The sequence below is a fragment of the Chionomys nivalis genome, chromosome 2 (assembly GCF_950005125.1).
Source record: "Chionomys nivalis chromosome 2, mChiNiv1.1, whole genome shotgun sequence".
NCBI lineage: Eukaryota > Metazoa > Chordata > Mammalia > Rodentia > Cricetidae > Chionomys > Chionomys nivalis.
Genome location: NC_080087.1, coordinates 69,902,162 through 69,923,843, shown reverse-complemented (window position 1 = coordinate 69,923,843; position 21,682 = coordinate 69,902,162). Strand labels below are relative to the sequence as shown.

The window sequence follows — 21,682 nt, the reverse complement described above, 5'->3', positions numbered from 1 at the left end:
ATCTTTCCCCTCTGTCGGCTACATGGTGTCTCACTGGCTCTGCCTTTTTTCTCCCAGCATTGAGTTTAGTTTTCCCTAACTGACTCTACTCTACCCTTTCACAAGCCAAGGCAGTTTCTTTATTAAGCAATGGTATTCACGGCACACAGAGGGGAATCCCACGTCACTCTCCTCTTGTCCTCTCCACCTCCCCTACACCCCATACACTCTGCTTCAGTCTCTATTCATAAAGAGGCAGGCCTCCCGTGGGTGTCAGCAAAGCATGGCACAACGATTTGAGGGAGGATCAAGCTCTTCCCCCTGCATCAAGACTGGGAAAGGCAGCTCAGCATGGGGAAAAGAATCCTAAAAACCAGCCGAAGCTCAAGGGACATGTCCTGGTCCCACTGGTAGGAGCTTCATGAATAGACTAATCTACACAACTGTCACACATATACAGAGGGCATAGGTTGGTCCCATGCTGGCTTCCTAGTTGGTCTAGAGTTCCTGTATGCCCATGAGCTTAGATCAGCCATCTGTGTGGGTTACTCTGTCATGACCTTGAGACCACTAGCTGGCACAATCCTTTTCCCTCTCTTCAACAAAACACTAGGAGCTGTGCCCAATTCTTGGCAATGGATCTCTGCATCTGATTCCATCAGATATTCGATAAAAGCTTCCTGATGACAATTAGGGTAGTCACCAGTCTAACTAGAGGAGATGCCCAGTCCAGGCACCCTCTCCATTATTGCTAGGCATATTAGTTGGGGTTATCCTTGTGGATTCCTGGGAATTCCCCTGGCATCATTCTCCCTAACCCTGAAATGCCCCTCCCACATCAAGACATCTCTTTCATTGCTCTCCCCCTCTGTCTCACCCCAACTAGATCACCCCAATCCCTCATGTCCCATCCTCCCCATACCCACTGCTCTCATTCCTCATCCCCCCAGTTTACCCAGAAGATCTTTTCTATTTCCCCTTCCCAGGGAAATCCATTTGTCCCTCTTTTTTCCCTAGGTTCCCTGGGCTGTAGATTGCAGCCAACTTATCCTTTACCTTATACCTAATATTCATTTTTTTGAGACAGGATTTCTTTGTGTAGCCTTCCCTGTCCTGGAACTAACTTTTTAGACCAGGCTGGCCTCAAACTTAGAGATAAGCCTGCCTCTGCCTCCCAAGTGCTGGGATTAAAGGCATGCACCACCACCACCCTGCAATATCCACTTATAAGTGAGTACATACCATTCTTATCTTTCTGTGCTTGGGTTATGTAATAATCTGTTCTGTCTCTTTAAGAGACAAGCCACGCCCACTCCCTCCCCCATCTACTGAGGCCTGAGTCCCTTCCTTTTCCATTTTCCTCTCAAAGAGGCAATTTCCATCTCTCCCTTCTCTCCCTCCTCTCTCTCTCTCTCTCTCTGCTCTTCTCTCTTCTCCCCTTCCCTTCCACAATCTCCTAAATAAATATCCAACCTCACTGTGCATGGTTTGCCTATCCACCATCTGTCTCTCACTTGCCTTGTGGTTTCCTGTCCAGGAACAGCCACCTTTGGAGACCTGTAGCATAGTCTCATGCACTGTCCATGTCTGGGACTGGTTGCTTTCAGGACCCAATGCCCAGTGCCGCTGGTTGGGGACCTGCAGCGTTTCTGCTGCTGCAGCCACTTCGGGATCCGTAGCATTTTATTTAATTCAGTACATTGGTTCCAGGACTTGGATGGCTTTCTCATCCCTCTCCCCACTCCTGAAGTCTGGATCCAGAACTGGGTATTTTTTCCACAACAGCCATGTGTTCCAAATGCCTGAGCATGATTTCTACAGTGTGATTTCTATACACACCACCAGCTTCAATTGGTGAGTTTCCCCCATTCTAGTCAGCTTAACCATTTCTTCGAACCTGAGGAATTGACAAGTGAGCTTCCAGCAATATTCTGGTGTTCCTAGAAACATGGGGACAGCCCCCAACTATGAACAGTTGAACCCTTTGCTGACATTCATCTCTGGATTGCTCTCCTTAGCTAAAATCGTGACCAGACTGACCCAGGGTCAGTCCTCCCACGCTAGCACTGCACACACTGTGCAGTGCATTTGACTGGGGGCCCAGGTCCCTCAGATTTTTCTTTCTCTTTTTTCTTTTTCTTTTCTCCCTCCCTGCTGTGTATGGCCATTTGTAGTGGCCTCTAGCTTCTCTGCCTTCTGAGTCACCCTGACCAAATCCAGTCAGGATGTTGCACCCCACCCGGGGGCAGAGGATGTTTTCCAATGGGTCCTGCGGTGTTCGCACTGCTTTACACCCAGCCTATAGGAGAAGATGTCCCATTGTAGGCCTTGTGGTGTTGCAGTTTTCATGGTTTCAGCTACAGGTAGCAAGCCATCCATGTCCATTCCCCCTGAGATGGATGCAGTTTAGAGGCCCTAAAACCCCAGGCCTTAATGGCCTACTTCTTCAGCTCCTACCTTCACTTTGCTGATGTTCTGCCAGCTCCACTTTTAGGGGAGCTTTCTGACTACTGTCAGTGCACAGGCAAATGGAAGGAGTTTCCCCAAACTGTCCTTGCCACTGCTACTGCTGCTAACAAGATTGGTCAGATCCACAAGGCAGCTGTTGTCAACTCCAGACTTTTGCTCCCCTCTGCAGCTTGTGGCATGGCGGCTTAGCCACAGGGCAGATCACCCCTCTAGTTCTCTCTTATTATTAACCTTAAAATCCCTACAGCTCAAAAATTGTGGCTTTTCCATACAACATGTTTATGGGGTCATGACTTATTGCAGCAATGGAATATTCAGATTAGCATTTCTGTAGTCCAAAAAACTCATGTTTCTTGGACGGATACTAGCATTGCTTTAATTTTGTCATAAGTTTGGGTTTGCTGTGTATTCATTTTCATTGAATTCTGGAAAGACTTTAATTATTTCTGTCTTGAGCCATTTTCCCTTCAATAGATGTTTTTCCAGTTTCCATGAGTTTGTCAGCTTTCTGTTGTTTCTGTTATTTTTGATATCCAACTTTAATTTCTGGTGGTCTTTAATTTCATGGATTCAGGTGTTTATTTCTATTTTTCTTATCTGTTGAGATTTGTGTTGTGCCTGAGTATGTGCTCAATTTTTTGAGAATGTCCAATGAGGTGCTGAGAAGTTACATTTTTCGGTGTCTTATAGCACTATTAATAAAAACCCAGAGACAGATATTGGGGCTCAACCTGAAGATTAGACAACCAAATCAGTCAAACAACTAGAGAGCTCTTATTTCTTTGAAAATTTCAGACTGAAAGAGAGTGAGTTCCTATCTCATCCTACCTTATATTCCTCTCTAGTGCTTGGATGAAAAGTATGCACCACCAGCTTCTATGGCTAACTAGTGTGACTGGCACCCAATGTGGTGCTTGAACCCATGACCCTGGTTACCTCTATACATTATATATTTGTGTCTTCCTCACTTTTCCATTGATTTTTCATTTACTATTTAAAGACTTCTATCATCTTCATAAAGTTGTTTTCATAAAGATCTTTTCTTGTGCTTCAGCCTTGTTGGAATATTCAGGGCCTACTGATAGATAGAATCTAGTGGGGGATATATTGCCCTGGCTGTTGTTAATTGTACTTTTACACTGGTGTGTAGGCATCTGGGTTTGGGATGATTCTAGATCTATGTGTTGATTTCTGGGTTTGTCTTTATTGGGTGTGTGTTTTGTTCCTTGGTTTCTATTATACTTCTGTATGTTTTGGAGAGTGTGATGGTATGTGTTGCCTCTTTTCCTGGTCTGCTTAGCTGGTTTCTTCACAGGGAATACTTGAAGGCTGTAATAGTGGAATAAGTTGGGGAAAGGAAGGATGGTGGACAAAGTCTTTGTGATCTCATAGGTCAGAGAGGGAATGGAGACTGGACTTGGGTAAAACTTGGGTGGGGGTAGGATCTCAACGGTAGTGGGAGAGGTGTGGGTCTGTCTCCAGACTACTTGTTGCACTTGGAGGAGATGCATTTGGGTTAGAAGGAGGTGGCATCTTTTAAGTTGGGGTCTGGGACAAAGCAATGAATGATAGGAGGATGGTTAAAGGGGCCAAGATCTCTGGGATCCATGAGAGATGTGAAGGGGGCTGCCAAGTGTGTTTTGTTGTAATGCTGGGGATGAGACTGAGAGATTGGAAATGGGGAACAGAGAGAGAATTGAATTTGCACTAGCAGCCTACCTGATTTTCTGGCAGGTATGACCTGTGGATTAGCTTGGCACTGTCTGCTGGAGTTGGGGGCTGTTACCTTGTTCTGCTATTCCCAATGTGTTTCCAGGGAATTTTTTTTTGTTTTCTCAATCAGTCATTATGACTAGAATAAGATGAAATTCCAAAGTAAATTTTAATTTCTGTGATACCTAAAGTTGAACGTATTTTTATCCTATAATAGAATATTATTTTAAGTTGTGTTACTTTTGTTTATGCTACAAACATTTGTTTAATGATGCAAGATGTGTTGCATTCTTTTATGCTGCACTTGTTTAACTCACTGAAATTGTCTTACTTTGCTTGTCTAAAACACTTGATGGGGCTAATAAAGAGCTAAATAGCCAATAGCAAGGCAGGGGAAAGGATACATGGGGCTGGCAGACAGAGAATAAATAGAAGGAGAATAAGAAAGAAAGGAAAATTGAAGAGTAAGAAAGAAGGGGCCAGACATCCAGCTATACATGGAAGAAGGAAAGACAAGGTATACCAAAATAGAGAAAGGTAAAAGCCCAGAGACAAAGGACAGACAGGATAATGTAAGTTAAGAAAAGCTAGCTAAATAGCTAAATAAATGCCTTAACTGGCCATTTCCTGTAATTAGATTGGTAAACACCCTATACTGTCATCAGAGATACTCTATCCAGTAACTGATGGAAGCAGATGCAGAGATCTACAGTCAAGCATTGGATTGAGCTCAGGGAAGCTTGCCGAAGAAAGGGAGGAGTGATGGTATGAACCACGGGTGTCATGACAGGGGAACCCACAGAGACAGTGGATCTGAGCTCATGGAAGCTCATGGACTCTGGATCAACAGTTAGGAAGCTTGCATGGGACTGATGTAAGCTCTCTGCATGTGTGTGACAGTTGTGTAGTTTGGTCTGTTTGTAAAGCTCTTAGGAGTGAGACCAGGACTTGTCCCTAGCACTTAGCTGGCTTTTGGGAACCCTTTTTCCATGCTGGATTGTCTGGCCCCATCATGACATAAAGGGAGGATCTTGGTCCTGCCTCAACTTGACATTCCATGCTTTGTTTAAGCCCATGGGATGGCTGCCCCTTTCTGAATGAAGACAGGGGAGGCTTGGAAGGGGAGGAGGTAGGTAGGAAGTGGGAGACACTGGGAGAAAGGGAGGGAGGGGAAACTGGTTGGTATATAAAATAAATAAAAATGTTATTTAAATGAAATAATAAAAAGAAAAGCTTGATAGAAACAAGCCAAGATAAGACTGGGTATTCATTCAAAAAAAGAATAAACCTCCTTGCGATGTATTTGGAAGCTGGGTGGTGAGCCCCCAAAGAGTAAAAGAATAAGAAAGCAACCAATGATGTTAGCCACGTGGATTTCTTCTTCTGAGAACTCTGTTTATTCTATAACCTGCTTTTAAATAATTTTTTTTATTGTTGGTCATTTGTAGGTTCTTGGTTATGCAGTTTGATAATTAGGGGAATTTACTGAGAGCATCCACATACTACAGAAGCATTGGTCCCCAGCATCTTCACTGGCATCCCCTCCCATCTAGGTTGTCAGATTTAGTGTCCCATCAAGAAGAGTCTAACTGTTCTGTAGATTATGAATTTGTGATCAATGATTTCTGGCTACATCTCACCGTTTTCTCTGAAGCACTGGCCATAAGTCTCCTACATCACATATAGGGATACCAGAGAACAACGTTGCCCCTAGCCCTTTAAATTCTGTCTTTGAGAATTTAAAGCCAGAATAATAAGTGCATAGAACAGTTTCCCAGCCTAGAGTTGTGGGTAGAAGGATGCCAGGGACAGGTCTTGTGCAAGAACATTCTCTTCCTCTTTTGCATTGGATGTCATCATCCTGGCCTTTAGCCTGCTCTGTCCCATGGGTGTGTCCCACAGTGTGAACTATGTCACCAGTTCTGTGTTCTGTTTCTGTGAAGATCTGGCATGAGACATTGCCATGGTCCTTGGAGCTGCTTTTCTTGGACTTGGTAAGTGTGACAAGGGTCATTCTTTTTTTTCCCATACCAACAGAAAGGATTTATTTCTCTGGCTGTAATTGAATTTTTGAAAGGTTCTTGTTAAGCTACCCTGGCTTTGCTCATCCCCTGCACTGACCTTCCATAGATCTGCAGCTATGGCGCCTACTTGCCTTCATAGCCCTTGGCAGAGAGATTGCTGATGGAATTTATTATTATTATTATTATTATTATTATTATTATTATTAATATTATTATTATTTGCCAAAGTGGTAATGGGTACAGAATCCCAGATTTATAACCTTGGCTCCTCTCATAGAACTCTTTCTCTATGAAGACTTGGCCTGGTGGCTGCAGAGGAGTCTTCCCTGGCCTCAACCTGTCCATCTGGATTTGGACTTTTGAGCTGAGCTCTGGGGTTGGGATCATTGTATACCAGGACAGACTTGTCTTATCAGGTCTTTTGCTCTATTTGCAGTGTTTTTAATGGTTCAGAAGATCTGGGCGCAGCATGGTGAGTCTGTTCTCTATTTTAGCCATGGGGAACTGAGTTTGGCTCAGAGTAGCATGAGAGGAGCTTGAAGCATCTTTTGCAGATCCTGAGAAGGGATTTTCATTGGCAGCCACTGTTGGAGCCCACAAGACTCTATAGTGAATGCACAGCCGACAGACCAATAGGCAGATCCACAGGAAGAGTATATGTACACGTCCACATGGAAGAGCCCATTTTGCAGAGCTGTGGGAACACTTGTCTTTTGGAAAAGTTGCTGGCATATCTGTGTAAACCCTGTAAACCCATTATTCTTCCCTTCGAAATGGGATTCATTCCTAGAACACATCAGCACTGTAACCTCTGCAGGGGCAGTGGAATGACCTTGTTCCATTCCTCCACATCAGGAGGCCTTGGAGGGGTGGCATTCACTCTTTGTTCCAGCAGTCAAATTTAACTTCCCATGAAGTTACCTGCTAACAGACCATGTAGAAATTTCCGTAGAAGACAGGCACTGAGCAAGAAGGCAGCACGCCCCACCTTTGCTAACCAACAAATTTGGGTGTCTCCAAAGCTTGTTATCACAAAAGAGATTAGATGAGGAGAACGGGTGAAGCCAGGATTCATGGTTGTTTAGTAACTTTATCTAATGGTTTGGGATGTTAGGTACTTCCATTTGAATGCTGATTTCTTCCTGGGTGGTGTCATCTGTTCTGGAGTAGAGCTTTGTCCGGTTCTACCTGCCCTTTTTAATGATTTTGATACGCATATTATCATTGTTCTTGCCTATAGAATTTTTCAACTATGTCTGTAAAAACTAGAAACCTAGTAGAGAACAGCTTTTATTCTTCTCTTTCTTCTTTCTTCTTCACTACTTCTCCCCTTATTCTGCATCTCCTCCTCCTCTTCCTATTCATCCTTTTCCTCTTTCTTCTTCTCCATGCCCTTTCAGTTCACTTTCTCCCCTTGCATGACAAATAAAGAACATGTAGAGGTAATGTAGTTGAGTTAATTTTTTACCTTCAGATCCTTTTCTGCCATAGACATCCAATTCTGAGCCCCGAGGGGGTATGAGGCTGGTACTCAAGGCCTCTAATAAGCCACAGGCACAGTTATTTAATGATCAGTCCTTACTATTGGAGCCATCTTAGGGGTGGGGATTCTCAACTGTGCTCCAGTAAAGCCTGAAAGATATGTGTCTCGGAAGGATACTGGAACAAATGGCACAGAGGAGGGGGCACCTGCACACACGTTTCCTCCTGAAGCTGCAGACATTTGATTTTGAATTTTTTTTCTTTTTCCTCCTCTCTCTGAGGCTGTATCTGACTTTCATACTGAGTATTGCCCTTGGGAATATGCCTCATCCACAAGACATAGTTGAAGTGAATGCTGTCTAATGTGTGTATGGCACAGATGGAATTCTGATGTGGGATTCCCCTCTACATGCTGTGAATATGTTTTATTGCCATTGGTTAATTGAGAAGCTGCTTTGGCCTATGGCAGGTTGTTGGGAAAGCTTGGTTAACCAATTATCTTTAAGATTTGGGACCAACTTAGGGTATGGCTTGCTGGGACCATGAGAAAAAAATGGTACAGGCCCTGGTGCACTCTCTGTGTGGTTCCCTTGTGGCACAGCTTAGCTTGGACTTCTCGTTCCTGTTTTTGTGAGTTTCCCCCCTTATAATAAATGAAAATATAATTGTTTTACCTTCTAGCTAGCCTGGTTATTTCCCAATACAGCAGGGCAGAATATATAAATTTGGAAAATCCAAGCAGAGATAGAGGAGGAAAGAAAATGGAATCAGGCAGATACGATGTAGCTACTGAAGGAGAAAATGCTGGTACCTTACCTGTAAACCACAGCCTCATGGTGATATATAGGTCAATATAAATGGGTTAATTTAAGATGTAAGCACTAGCTAGTAATATGCCTGAACCATTGGTCGAACAATATTGTAATTAATATAGTTTTTGTGTGATTATTTGGTCTGGGCAGCCAGAAAATGAAAATGCAGTCTCAGTTTACAAATGGCACCCAAACTTTTGGCAAGAATATCCACACAGAGCCTAAGAAAGCTTGAATAATAAAAAAGGGATTCTAGACACAAAAGTGGGAGTCAATTGGAGCTTCTTGGCAGCTGTATGTTTTAGATAGGCTGTTTGTTGGTGGCGAGCAGAGGTGTGGCGCCTTTAAGAGAAGGGTTCCTGACTCAACACTAGCAGGAAAAGCTGCATGGTTCCTTTAAGAAAGAGCTTCCTGGTTCATGCTGGTGGCACAGATAGCTCTGCCTCTTTCAGAAGGTCCTATTATGGAGTACTTGAATGGGGTTTGTGGGCAGCAACTGCTTCTGAGAGTTGGGGTGGTAAACATGGATCCAAGGATTCATGTATTTTCAGAGGCTCCCAGGCTTCATGTGATATTGGAGTTCGGTGTAGAGGTTGGATTTTCCATGGAGGCAAGAGACAAAGTAAGACATAGGTCAGTGATTTAATGGGATTTTACACTGATTGACCCAGGAAAGTTGGAAGGTTTGGTGATTAGAATGACAACCCACAGGGTTCATTACTGAGCTTGTAGGAGACAAGGAGAGAAGCCCCTGATAGCACTAAGTTATAAGATTTACTCTTCCATTGTTTGGGAACAGAAAAGATAATTAGACCTTTTGAAATATACCAGATACTCAACTCTGAAAATAATGAGACTTCACTTTGGAGGTGTGCTGGTTAGTTTTCTTTCAACATGACGTAAGCGAGAGTCATCTGGAAAGAAGGAACATTAACTGAGGAACTGCTTCCACTATACTGGTGTGTGAGCATGTCTGTGGGGCATTTTCTTGATTAGTAGTTGTGAGAGTCACTCTATAGCTCCTTGGGAAGCTGGATCTCCTGACATCAGTTGACTGGTGCTTTTTTCTGCGTCTCTCCAGGGCCACCACCCCAGCCTTCCATCTGGGTCATTCCAGGAGCTGTGGTTTCCACAGGCTGTGATGTGACCATCTTCTGCAGAACCCTTCCAGGAGTGACCACTGTGCGTCTAGCCCGTCTTGCACCCAGTACTGTGTGGTATGATGGTACCCCACAGGGAGCCCAGGAGGTGTTTGAATTCAGTCTGAAGAATATAACACAGAGTAATGCTGGGGTTTACTTCTGTGCATACTTTAATGGAAGTCAATGGTCACTAAATAGTAACAATCTGGAACTGGTGATGACAGGTGAGTAACTGCCCAATAACACTTCTTCAGACTTAGTCCTGGAAGCCTACCTCACTGAACCACGTATGCCCCATCATGAGCCCTGCCCTGTATCTCTGCTCCATCTAATGATCTCTTCCTTCACTTCCCTTCCTCTCCCTTCCCCTCTCTTCTCCTCACTGTTCCTCTTCTCCTCTCTTCTCCTTTCCTCTTCTCTCTTTTCTCCTCTCCTCTTTTCATCCTTTCCTTTTCAATTTCCATTTTTCCTAATAATTTTTTTGAAACAGATTCTTATATACTGGCCTTAAACTTGCTATGAGTCAAGTCTTGGTCTTCTGGTCCCTTTGCTGCTACTCTCCTAGTACTGTCATTAGAGACATTGACAATGACACCACTCATGTGGTGATGGTCACAGAACACCGGGCACTGTGTATATATTAGGCAAGAACTCAACCAATCAAGATTCAACCCTAGACTCTCTGTTTTGGTTTGTGACCCTCCCTCTGTGCTGACCATGTTCTAGGCTTCCTTCAGAATGGTGACTATAGCCCCTAAAGGATGGAGTTCATGGGAACTGACAGCAGCCTTTTGTACATACATAGAGCCTCTCTATGGTCCTGGTTTATGGAAAATAATCCAAACACATTTTGTGATTCTTGTTGATTAACATTGGATGAGTTCCCTTTTGTCTTCATCTTTTCTTCTCTCTGGTCAGACTCTGAACTGTAGGCTTATATTTCATCATGTTTAAAACAACAGCATTGTACTGGCTAGTTTTGTGTCAACTTTACAGAAGCTAGAGTCATCAGAGAAGAAGGAGATTCACTGAGGTAATGCCTCCGTAAGAACAAGTTCTAAGGTATTTTCTCAAGTAGTGATCAACAGGGGAGAGCCCAGCCCATCATGGGTTGTGCCATCCCTGGGCTGGTAGCCCTGAGTTTTGTAAGAAAGCAGGGTGAGCAAGACATGGAAACAAGTCAGTAAGAAGCACCCCTTCATGACCTCTGTATCAACTCCTGCCCCTAGCCTCCCGCCCTGTTTGAGTTCCTCTCATCACTTCCTTCAATGATGAACAGCAATGCTGGAGTGTAAGCCAAATAAAACCTTCCCTCCCCAACTTACTTTTTGGTCATGTTGTTTCATAGCAGCAATAGAAGCCATAACTAAGACAAGAGTCTTTTTATAAATTTTTTGACATAGGGTCTCATCGTGTAATTCTGACTCTCCTTGAAACCTCAATATTGAGCAGATTGTTTTTATTTATTTATTTATTTATTTGTTTGTTTGTTTGTTTGTTTGTTTATTTATTGAGCCTGGTCCTTCATTCTTTTTTTTAAATTTTTTTTTATTATTTAACAGGTTTTTTTTTGTTTCTTTTAAATACCAACCACAGTTTTCCCTCCCTCCTCTCATCCTTTTCCCTCCACAGGCTCCTCTTTACGCTCCCCTCCATCCACTTCCCCATCTCTATTCAGAAAGGGACAGGCCTCCCATGTTCTTGAATAAAGTATGCATGGCACATCAAGTTGAGGTAGGACCAAGATCCTCCCTCTGCATTAAGGCTGGACTAGGTAATCCAGCATGGAACAGGTTCTAAAAGCCAGCTAAGTGCTAGGAACAGGTCCTGATCTCACTGCTAAGAGCCTTGCAAATAGATCAAACTACACACATGCAGAGGGCCTAGGTCAGTCCTACGCAGGATCCAGAGTCCATGAGATCCCATGAACTCAGTTCAACTGTCTCTATAGGTACCCCCATTAGGACCCTGACCCCATGGCTCACACAATCACTCCTCCCTTTCTTCAGGAGGACTCCCAGAGCTCAGTTCAGAGCTTGGCTGTGGATCTCTGCTTGTGCCTCCATCTGTTACTGGGTGAAGGCTCTCTGATGACAATTAGGGTAGTCACCAATCTGATTATAGTAGATGGCCCATTCAGGCACCCTTTCTACTATTACTAGGAGCCTTAGCTGGAGACAAGCAGGTTGTTTTTAAACTCAGAATGATCTACCTGCCTCTGCCTCCTGAGTACTAGGATTAAACGGCCATGTCACAAAGACCAGCTAATAGAATTTTTCCACTTCCAGGTGTTTACAATGAGAAGCCATTCCTTACTGCTGATTCAGGACCTCAGGAAATCTCAGAAAGAAATATGACTCTCCTCTGTCACACGCATATTTCCTTTGACATCTTCATCCTCTGCAGAAGTGGAAATGCCTCCTTTCCCCAGAGCTGCTCACGTCAGGACCATAGCACATTCCTCATCTCCCCTGTGAGCCCTGGGAACAAGAGGACCTACAGATGCTTTGGCTCTCACAAACAAACTTCCTACTTGTGGTCCCTGCCTAGTGATCCACTGGAGTTTTCAATTCCAAGTAAGTTTGTCTGGTTTTTGTTTCTTATCTCTGTTCTTAGACAGGAGGTCTCAAGGGATTCCATGTGGGATATACCAATTCCACTTTATGTCCCCTGTGTGCCACATGCTGCACACTGCACTGCTCTTCTGACCATGATTGCTCTATTCGTGTTATGGGCTCTGAGCATTATGTGTTGATTATATTATTTTGGGGACATATTCATTTGGGAAATAGACGTCTTCATCTGTCCATAATGAGAATCATCTTTCAGAATGTTTCTTTCTGAGTTTTTTTTTTTTTTTTTTTTTTTTTTTTATTTTCGAGACAGGGTTTCTCCGTAGCTTTTGGTTCCTGTCCTGGAACTAGCTCTTTTAGACCAGGCTGGCCTCGAACTCACAGAGATTCGCCTGCCTCTGCCTCCCGAGTGCTGGGATTAAAGGCGTGCGCCACCACCGCCCGGCCTGATGGTAGTTTTTTTAGATCTCAAGAGATCATGGATTTTTTTTTTGCTTTTTTGATTATAATACATCATTTTCTCCCCTCCTTTCCTTCTCCCTAAACTTTCCCATGGACCCTTCCTTGTTCTCTTTCAAATCCATGGCTTATTTTTACATCAATTATATATACATCAGTGTATATGCATATATATGAATATATTTTTTGCATAACCCGCTTAGTCTGTATAATGTTATTATATGTATGTTTATAGAGATGAACATTTGATATAGAATAACCATATTCGTGTTCTCTTCCCTGGGGAAGTCTATTTCTCCACTCTCAGCATTCCAGGTTCCTTATAGTCATTTCTGTAGGCTGAGGCCTCACAGGCTTTCTCCATCCACTATGGCATGTCTGTCTTGTTTCCTTTTCTGGCTCATGTTTAGGTTGCCATGTTGGGGAAACTTTATGGGTATTGCTTCTGATATTAGTAGGAGACACAATCTCACAACAAACTCCATGATTCATTGGCTTTAACAATCTTTCCTCCCCTCTTTCACAATGCACGAGTTGTTTTGTAGATGTAGCCATTGTGGCTTAGCTCCACAACTCTGCATTTTGGTTTGTTGTATTTGTAATATTATATGTAATGTAACTTTTTAATGGTTTTATCTCTTACATAAGGAAGTTTCCTTGATGAGGAACTGGTATGGGAAGTCCTTCTGTATATGTGTTATTTTTATTGGTTAATGAATAAAGAAGCTGCCTTGGCCTGTGATAGTGCAGAGTAGAGCTAGGTGTGGGGAGGAGGGAACTAAACTGAATTCTGGGAGAAAAGAAGGTGGAGTCGCAAAAGTCATGTAGCCTCTGTCGGGGAGAAATACCTGTGCTGGAGCACACTGAAACTTTGTCAGTTGGCCACGACCTCGTGGCGATACACAGATTAATAGAAATGGATTAATTTAAGATATAAGAGTAAGCCAGAAATTCGCTTAAACTATTGGCCAAACTATATTGCAAATAATACAGTTTCTGTGTGATTATTTCATGGTCTGGGCAGTGGGGAGCAAACAAGCATCCTCCCACTACAAGGAACGAGTACTACACTTACCTGTCCCACCACCCTTTGGGCATCATGGTGCCACCTTTGAACAGTCATCAGTCCAGTGGAAAATGTAGGAAACATTTTTTGAGTGTTAATTTTGCTTTTCCTTTTTTAAAATTAATTTTTTAAAAAAAATTTCATTTTACATTCCAAACACAGTTCTCCCTCCCACATTGTATTCCACACAGTTATTGGAATATAATGTAGTGTATACACTTGCACACAGAGACACACATATACCCCTTGCTAGTTAATAGTGATAGAGAATTTGAAAGGGTCTATGCTAGTTTCTTTATGCAGGAAGACTTGAATCTTTGTCTTATATCATACTTTGTGAGCACAGTGCTGCACATGAATAGCCATCACCCTAGAGGAGAAGGTATAAAGACATTTGCAGAAGAGAACAAAGGGAATTTGAATCAGGATTTTGTAAGGTTATGTAGGAAGAGGGCAGATCCAGCCTCCATGACAGATAAGATTCAGTTCTGTATCCTTAGCTCATCCAGTTATTTGGATGTTTCAGAGTTTCAGTGGAGTTGACATCTTGTAGGTATGGAGACTAGGGGCACAGAGACGTTTCCAAAGAACTATGGGTAAAGGATGAAAGGGTGGACCCAAGGAGGCAGAGAAAAGAAATAACACATGAAAGATGGAGTTGGACTTGTTGGATAAAGAAGGTGTTTGGTGAAGCTGGGCATGGGATGAGAATGGGAAATGAAATATGAAAAGAACGAAAACAGATTAAAAAATGTACATATGGAATTTCCAAGGATAAAATATTTAAGTCAAACTAAAACTGATAGCATGCTTTCTTTACTCAAGTACCTAACTTTGCTTGCACTAAGTCAGGCAGCTAAATACAGCAACAGAACACTGAATATGAATGTCCTAGGAAGAGCCAAGAAAGGGAAAGTGTGTGGTGAGCTTGTGTATAAACAGTCATCAGGGGGAGGAGTGTCTGCTGTTTGCACTAGTTAGCTGGTGCAACTTGACATAGTCTTGAGTCATCTGAGAGGAAATACCCGAATAACCAATTGTCTAGATTAGATTGGCTTGTAGGTATGTTTGTGTGGTAGTTTTTTTAAACAATTAGCTGATGTGTGAGAGCCCAGCCTAATGCCCTAAGTGGTGTGAGAAGTCCTTCTGTATATGTGTTGCTTTTATTGGTTAATGAATAAAGAAGCTGACTTGGTCTGTGATAGTGTAGAGCAGAGCGGGGAAAACTAAACTGAATGTTGAGAGAAAGAAGGCAGAGTAAGAAGAAGCCACGTAGCCCCACCAGAGACAGATGCCGGATGGAAACTTGCCAGCAAACCACAGCCACGTGGCGAAATACAGATTAATAGAAATGGGTTAAACTAAGATGTAAGAGCTAGCTGATAAGAAGCTAGAGCTAATAGGCCAAACACTGATTTAAATACTATAGTTTCTGAGTGATTATTTTGGGTCTGGGAAGTTGGGAACAAACACCTCAGTCCATTTATTAGGAGGTTGCAGAATGTCCATGAATGTTAGAGGGACAATGGTAGAAAAGGAAATGAGGGAAGGCTCCCTGACATGGTGGCTTCTTATTCTCTAAAGGTTTTGGGAGAAAGAAGGTGGGAAGGCATGTGTGGGTATCCAAACAGGATAGAAGGGCAAAGAGAGGACCCAGGGGCTCTAGAAAATACTCAAGTCAGTGTCCATTTAAGGGACTTCCAGCATTAGACTTCTCTTATCCAGAATGTGTAAGCCTGTTAATTTCTTTTTCTCTGAGGCTTGATCTTCGGTCTTTCTCTGTCATTCAACAATTTTTTAGAGACACGATCTCACTGTGTTGTATTGGTTGTTCTTGAACTTTGTAAGTAGACTAGATTGGCCTCAAAGTTACAGAGATGCATGTGCCTCTGCTTCCCAAGTGCTAGGATTAAAGGTGTAAGCATTACTGTTCCTGGCTGTCATTCATTTTTTGTTCATGTCATTGAATGAGTTTAGCAGTCTCCTATATGACTGCCAATACCTCTGTTAACACTAGCTGAGGAAGACCCCAGTGTTAGGGAGGCAGCAAACAGTATCCATACATGGTTTCAGCTTCAGGTTCCTGCTTGTGTTTCTGAGCAGTCTCCCTCAATGACAGAGTGTGACCTAGAAGTCCAAGATAAATCAAGCACTTTATTACAGCATCAAAAAGAAACAGCGATATACATAATTAGACATCCGCCCCAATAAATTGTTTTCTGAGGGCCATTAATTTTACTTCTACAGTCAAAAGCACCTGCATGAGCCTGGGTTGTGTAACTAATGGAGTATTTGACATCATTCAGCTTAGACATCTGGTATCATCTCAACAGAGCTCCTAGTTGGCTAATATTCAAGCATCCTCTTGACCTCAGGTTCTGATTGCAGGAGATTTCATGTGTCCTCTTACATATATTATTTATTCATTCTCTTTTGCATTGTTTCCACATGGTTCTTTACCACATCCCATCCTTTCTTTTCTTAAAACACCCCTCAGACCACTTCCCTTTTCGCCCATCCTGCCAACATCACCTTTCTCCAACTATCATGGTCACTAGTTATCTCTCCACTTTCTTCTTGCCTCTCATGTCCATTTACCACACAACAAGTTCAGGCAAAACTTTTTTTTTCAGGATTATAATACAATTGCAACATTCTTTCTTACCTTTCTTCCCTCCAAACCCTCCTACATCTGCCCTTTTTCAAATTCATGGCCTCTATCTTCACCAATTTTTATTTTGTATATATATGCCTAAACATAAGCACTAGCCCTGTATAATGTTACTTGTATGTATGCTTTCACTGTTGATCTCTGACTCTGGACAATCAGCTGATGTGCTCTTCCCTCTGAAATACCACCTGTCTTGCTCTCTGTTTCACGTAGTTGTCTATAGTTCATTGTCTGCACATAAAACTTTTTATTAGTGTACATTCATTGTGCAAAGTGCTGTTTTTCTTTAAGCATATCCTGAAATTTGACTTGTATTTAACCCATGCTCTTATGTTCTTGTCATATGTGATAAGGCTGGCGGGAAAAGAAAATAAGCTGAAAGATGGTAAGAAGGGGTATATACTGCCCCTTGTGGACATGATATACCCATTCCATTACAAATTCAGTGAAACTGCACTTGCCACTGAGGCTGCCTCATATTGAGCTCGTCAACTAAAGAGAAAGACTAAAGAGTTGCTGACACACTCCTGATGAACTAATCACCACTGACAGCTTCTGGAAATTGAGGCATCACTGGCATGGCTGTGTAACCATTCGTGAGCCTACTAGACGTCCATGGAGAGTTGTGCACTCATGATCACACAGATGGCTCTGGTTAAACACATTGGATCAAAACTAAAGAATGTCAAACACAATAGAAAAGGGACAAATGGAGGGAATGAGGGTGTGTAGAGGCAGGATGGAGATAGGAAAGTTTAGGAAGCTGGAGTAATCAGAATACATTGTCCAAGCATGAAGTATAGATAGACATCTAGTATTGATCAAATCAACTAGATTATTGCTATTTGCATTGTGAAATTGAAGCTAAGAGACATATCAGCACAAGTATGAACTTTAACTTTGCAAATACAAACTGGATCCTAAGTAGTTAATGGCTTAAGTTGCAACACAGATTCTAGTGAATATACTAGAACTAGAAAAGCCACAATGACATTATCATAGCACTGATTCAAATCTAGATAGTCTGTAATGATTTTGGTATAGCTTCAACATGTATTTCCTTTTGTTCTTTGTCATAAAGAAATATGATCATTTCTTGAGTCCGACATTGTAGAAAGTGCAGTGGCTAAATTTTGTAATCTAGTTTGTCCCTGCTTCATCCAACCAAAACACTTCCTTAGTTGTCCATACAGTTCTGTGTATTTGGCTGAAGTGGTCTTTCTATAACTCATGTAGAGACAGATTTTATTCTAAGACTAAATGTAGTGGTTATTAGAGAAAAAACAGTCACAAATAAATTGATATTGTTGAAATAAAACTTTAAATTCTTTTTTCTCCACAGAATCTTCTATATCAGATTGCAGTTTAGAGAATCACGTCCGGCTCATCCTGGCTATCATCATCCTGTTAGGTCTTGGGGTTCTATTGCTGGATGCTTGCAACAGCAGAGAGAGCCCATGATGCCTTCAGAGAGTTCTAACCTGAGTGCCTAGCTACCCCTTTCTACACCTCATCAATGTTGGGAGGAGGGAGCTGCTTGTTGGTTCCCAGCCGTTTAGTCCCAAAATAATCACACAGAAACTGTATTAATTAAATCACTGTTTGGCCCATTAGCTCTAGCTTCTTATTGTCTAACTCTTACATATTAATTTAACCCATTTCTATTAATCTGTGTATGGCCACGTGGCTGTGGCTTACTGGCTAAAGTTCTGGCATCTGTCTCCAGCAGGGTTATGCAGCATCTCTCAGACTGAACCCTTCTTTCTCCCAGCATTCCGTTTAGTTTTCCCCACCTACCTCTGTTCCCCTATAGTTTTGCTATAGACATAGAGCAGTTCCTTTATTAACCAGTGACATTCACAGCATACAGAGGGGAATCCCACAACACATCAAAATGCTGGCAATAAAGAGTCTAAAAGGATTTGTAATTTCTCTGCTAAATATCCATAGTCTAGAGATGTGGTACAATACCTGTGATATGACTGAAATTTCATAATTCTTTGTGTGGTGTTTTTAGAAAAGATTTCCCCAAACAACAGATTCTCATTTCTTGCTTTGGTCTCCTGTGGGACATCTTTGTGTAGTGTCCATCCGCATTTCTCATTTCTCTGCATATAATTATCTTCCTCTTCATTCTCCGTTATCCTGTGGATATGCTACTTTGGAATGTGAGTGAACTGCATTGTTGACATGAGCATAGCCATGCCATAAATGCCAAACCCCTAGACACTTGGGAATGCCAAATCCTTCCCTGGTCCTTGAGTAGATATTGATAGTGAGTGTAGTAAGTACCATTTGCAGCTTCCTCATCTATGTTGACTGCAGCCATAGACTGTTGTCCTCCAGAGATTGCCTATAAATTGAGCTAATCCACCCCCATCATTCCTGCCATATATAACATTAGCAAGTCAATGAGTTCCCAATTAGTCTGTGCACTTCCAACAGAGTGAGTACTGTCCACCTGACTGACCCCAGCTTGGCTTGTTTCATCTAGTCTTTCCTTCTTTATCTCTTTGTTTCCCCAGTCAGAAACTTAAAGGCAGCTCCATGTGCTGCATCTCTACCCCAGCTCATGCTGGGAGTTCCCCACTCTGTCTTGTTCTCTCACTGTGCTCCTCCACCACTGCCCCTGTGAACAACGTTCATCCTTCAGTGTGAGTTTCCTTGTCAAGCACAGCACACATAATTTATATTTAGATTTATTTTTGTTTTTCTCTTTCTTTTATTTATTTTTTTAAAAAGAAAACAAACTATCTTTTTTATTATACATACAAATCTAAGTTCCCACTCCCTCTGTCCTCCCGTTCCCTCCACATAACCTCCCACTCCACCTCAATCCAATCCTCAGAGAGGGTAAGGCACATTGCCTTGGGGAAGGTTCAAGGCCCCACCTACTATATCTAAGCTGAGCAAGGTATCCATTCAAAGAGAATAGGTTTCCTAAAAGCCAGTACATGCAGTAGGGATAAATCCTGGTACCACTGCCATTGCCCCCTCAGTCTTCCCCAGCCATGCAACTGTCAGACACATTCAGAAGGACTAGTTTGGTCTTATGCTTGTTACTTCCCAGTCTGGCTAGAGTTTGTGAGCTCCCATTAGCTCAGGTAGACTGTTTCAGTGGGTGAACCCATCATGGTCTTGACCTCTTTGCTCATATTCTCTTTCCTCCCAATCTTGAGGTAGGTTGACTCCCAATTTTCTGAGAAACTGCCACACTGATTTCCAAAGTGGTTGCATGAGTTTGCATTCCCACCAGCAATGGATGAGTGTTCCCCTTACTCCACATCCTCTCCATCATGGGTTATCATTGGTGGTTTCTCAGGATCCAGAAATTCCACTCTTGGGGATATACCCAAGAGATGCCCAATCATACTACAAAAGCATTTGTTCAACAATGTGGATAGCAGCACTATTTGTAATAACAAGAACCTGGAAACAACCTAGGTGCCCCTCAATGGAAGAATGGATAAAGAAAGTGTGGCACATATACACATTAGAGTTCTACTCAGTGGTAAAAAACAATGACATCTTGAATTTTGCATGCAAATGGATGGAAATAGAAAACACTATACTGAGTGAGATAACCCAGACCCAAAAAGACGAATATGGTATGTACTCACTCATTAGTGGATTCTAGCCATAAACAAAGGACACTGAGCCTATAGTTTGTGATCCTAGAGAAGCTAAATAATAAGGTGAACCAAAGAAAAACATATATAGATCCTCCTGAAAATTGGAAGCAGACAAGATGGCCAGGCAAAAGTTGGAAGCATGGGGATGGGAGTGGGGTGGAGGAAAGGGGAGTAGGGGAGAGAGAAGGGAGAAGGGGAGGATTGGGGAGAGCTTGGGGGAGTGGGATGGTTGAGATGGAGGAAGGGTGGATATGGGAGCATGGAAGAAGATATCTTAATTAAGGGAGTCATTTTAGGGTTGGCAAGAGACTTGGCTCTAGGGGGGTTCTCAGGTGTTCAAGGGTATGTCCCCAGCTAGGTCCTTGGGCAGTAAAGGAGAGAGTGCCTGAGCTGGCCTTGTCCCATAGCCACACTGATGAATATTTTGAATATCACCATAGAATCTTCATGCAGTGATGGATGAAGATAGAGACAGAGACCAACATTGGAGCACTGGACTGAGCTCCCAAGGTCCAGATGAAGAGCAGAAGGAGGGAGAAGATGAGCAAGGAAGTCAGGGCTGCGAGGAGTTCATCCACCCACTGAGATGAAGTGATTGATCTAATGGGAGCTCACCAAAGCCAGCTGGACTGGGACTGAACAAGCATATGCTCAAACCAGACTCTCTGAATGCGGCTGACAATGGGAGCTGACTGAGAAGCCAATGATATCGGCACCGGGATTTGATTCTACTGCATGTACTGGCTTTTTGGGATCCTAGTCTGTTTGGATGCCCACCTTCCTAAGCCCGGATGGAGGGGGGAGGGCCTTGGACTTCCCACAGGGCAGGGTACCCTGCCTTATTTTAGGACTGGAGGGGAAGGGGGGAGGGGAAGGTAAATGGGAGGAGAGGAGGAGGTAGAAATTTTGAAAAAAATTAAAAATAAAAGTAAAATAAAAATATAGAAAAAAAGAATTACAATGACAATATTTATATCTACTTTATCTTTTATCATAAGTAAGGAAAACTATAGGTATAACTAAATTCTTCAACTCCAACAAAGACTCCAGAAGGATATGATATTACCTAAGTAAACAGGAAATACATTGTAACCAACTTTGAAAACTCTAGAATTGATAGAGACATCTTGCTGCCTGGACAGTTTTTCTGTACTGTTGGGGCATCCAATTTCAGCCTACTGGTCCATAGTATCCAGCAGACTTTTCCTTGAAGCAGGAAATTTCAAAGATAGTTCTACCTATATTGGCAGTTTGTTAGTCATTTTCTTCTGTGTCATGCAGAATGTCTGGAAGTCTTTTTAATGAAGCAGGAACCCTGAAGGACCAGCTCACCTTTAAGCAAGTTCAGCAGTCATTTTTCTGTGGGTACTGCATGTCCATTTAAGCAGTTCACGAAAGAGCAGTTTCTTTCCCAAATGGATAGCAAACTCCATAAGGAGCCCTTCAATACATGGGCACAGGAGACCGCTTCCTAAATATAACCCCGATAGCACAGACACTAAGAACAACAATAAAAAATGGGACCCAATGAAACTGAGAAGCTTCTGTAAAGCAAAGGACACATTCAATAAGACGAAAAGGAAGCCTATTGAATGGGAAAAGATCTTCACCAACCCCTCATCAGACAAAGGACTTATCTATAAAATATATAAAGAACCCA

At 42.5% G+C, this 21,682-nt stretch overlaps 1 protein-coding gene across 1 annotated transcript in view; it reads left to right on the top strand.

The window, feature by feature from the left end:
* LOC130868156 (leukocyte immunoglobulin-like receptor subfamily B member 1) overlaps nucleotides 1-21,682 on the top strand; it is a 63,209-nt gene that overhangs the window by 29,833 nt on the left and 11,694 nt on the right. The window contains exons 6-10 of the mRNA XM_057760411.1: nucleotides 6,117-6,155; nucleotides 6,622-6,657; nucleotides 9,561-9,845; nucleotides 11,910-12,197; nucleotides 17,733-17,843. Of these exons, the coding sequence (XP_057616394.1) occupies nucleotides 6,117-6,155; nucleotides 6,622-6,657; nucleotides 9,561-9,845; nucleotides 11,910-12,197; nucleotides 17,733-17,843 (759 nt within the window). The remainder of the gene's footprint in view (nucleotides 1-6,116; nucleotides 6,156-6,621; nucleotides 6,658-9,560; nucleotides 9,846-11,909; nucleotides 12,198-17,732; nucleotides 17,844-21,682) is intronic.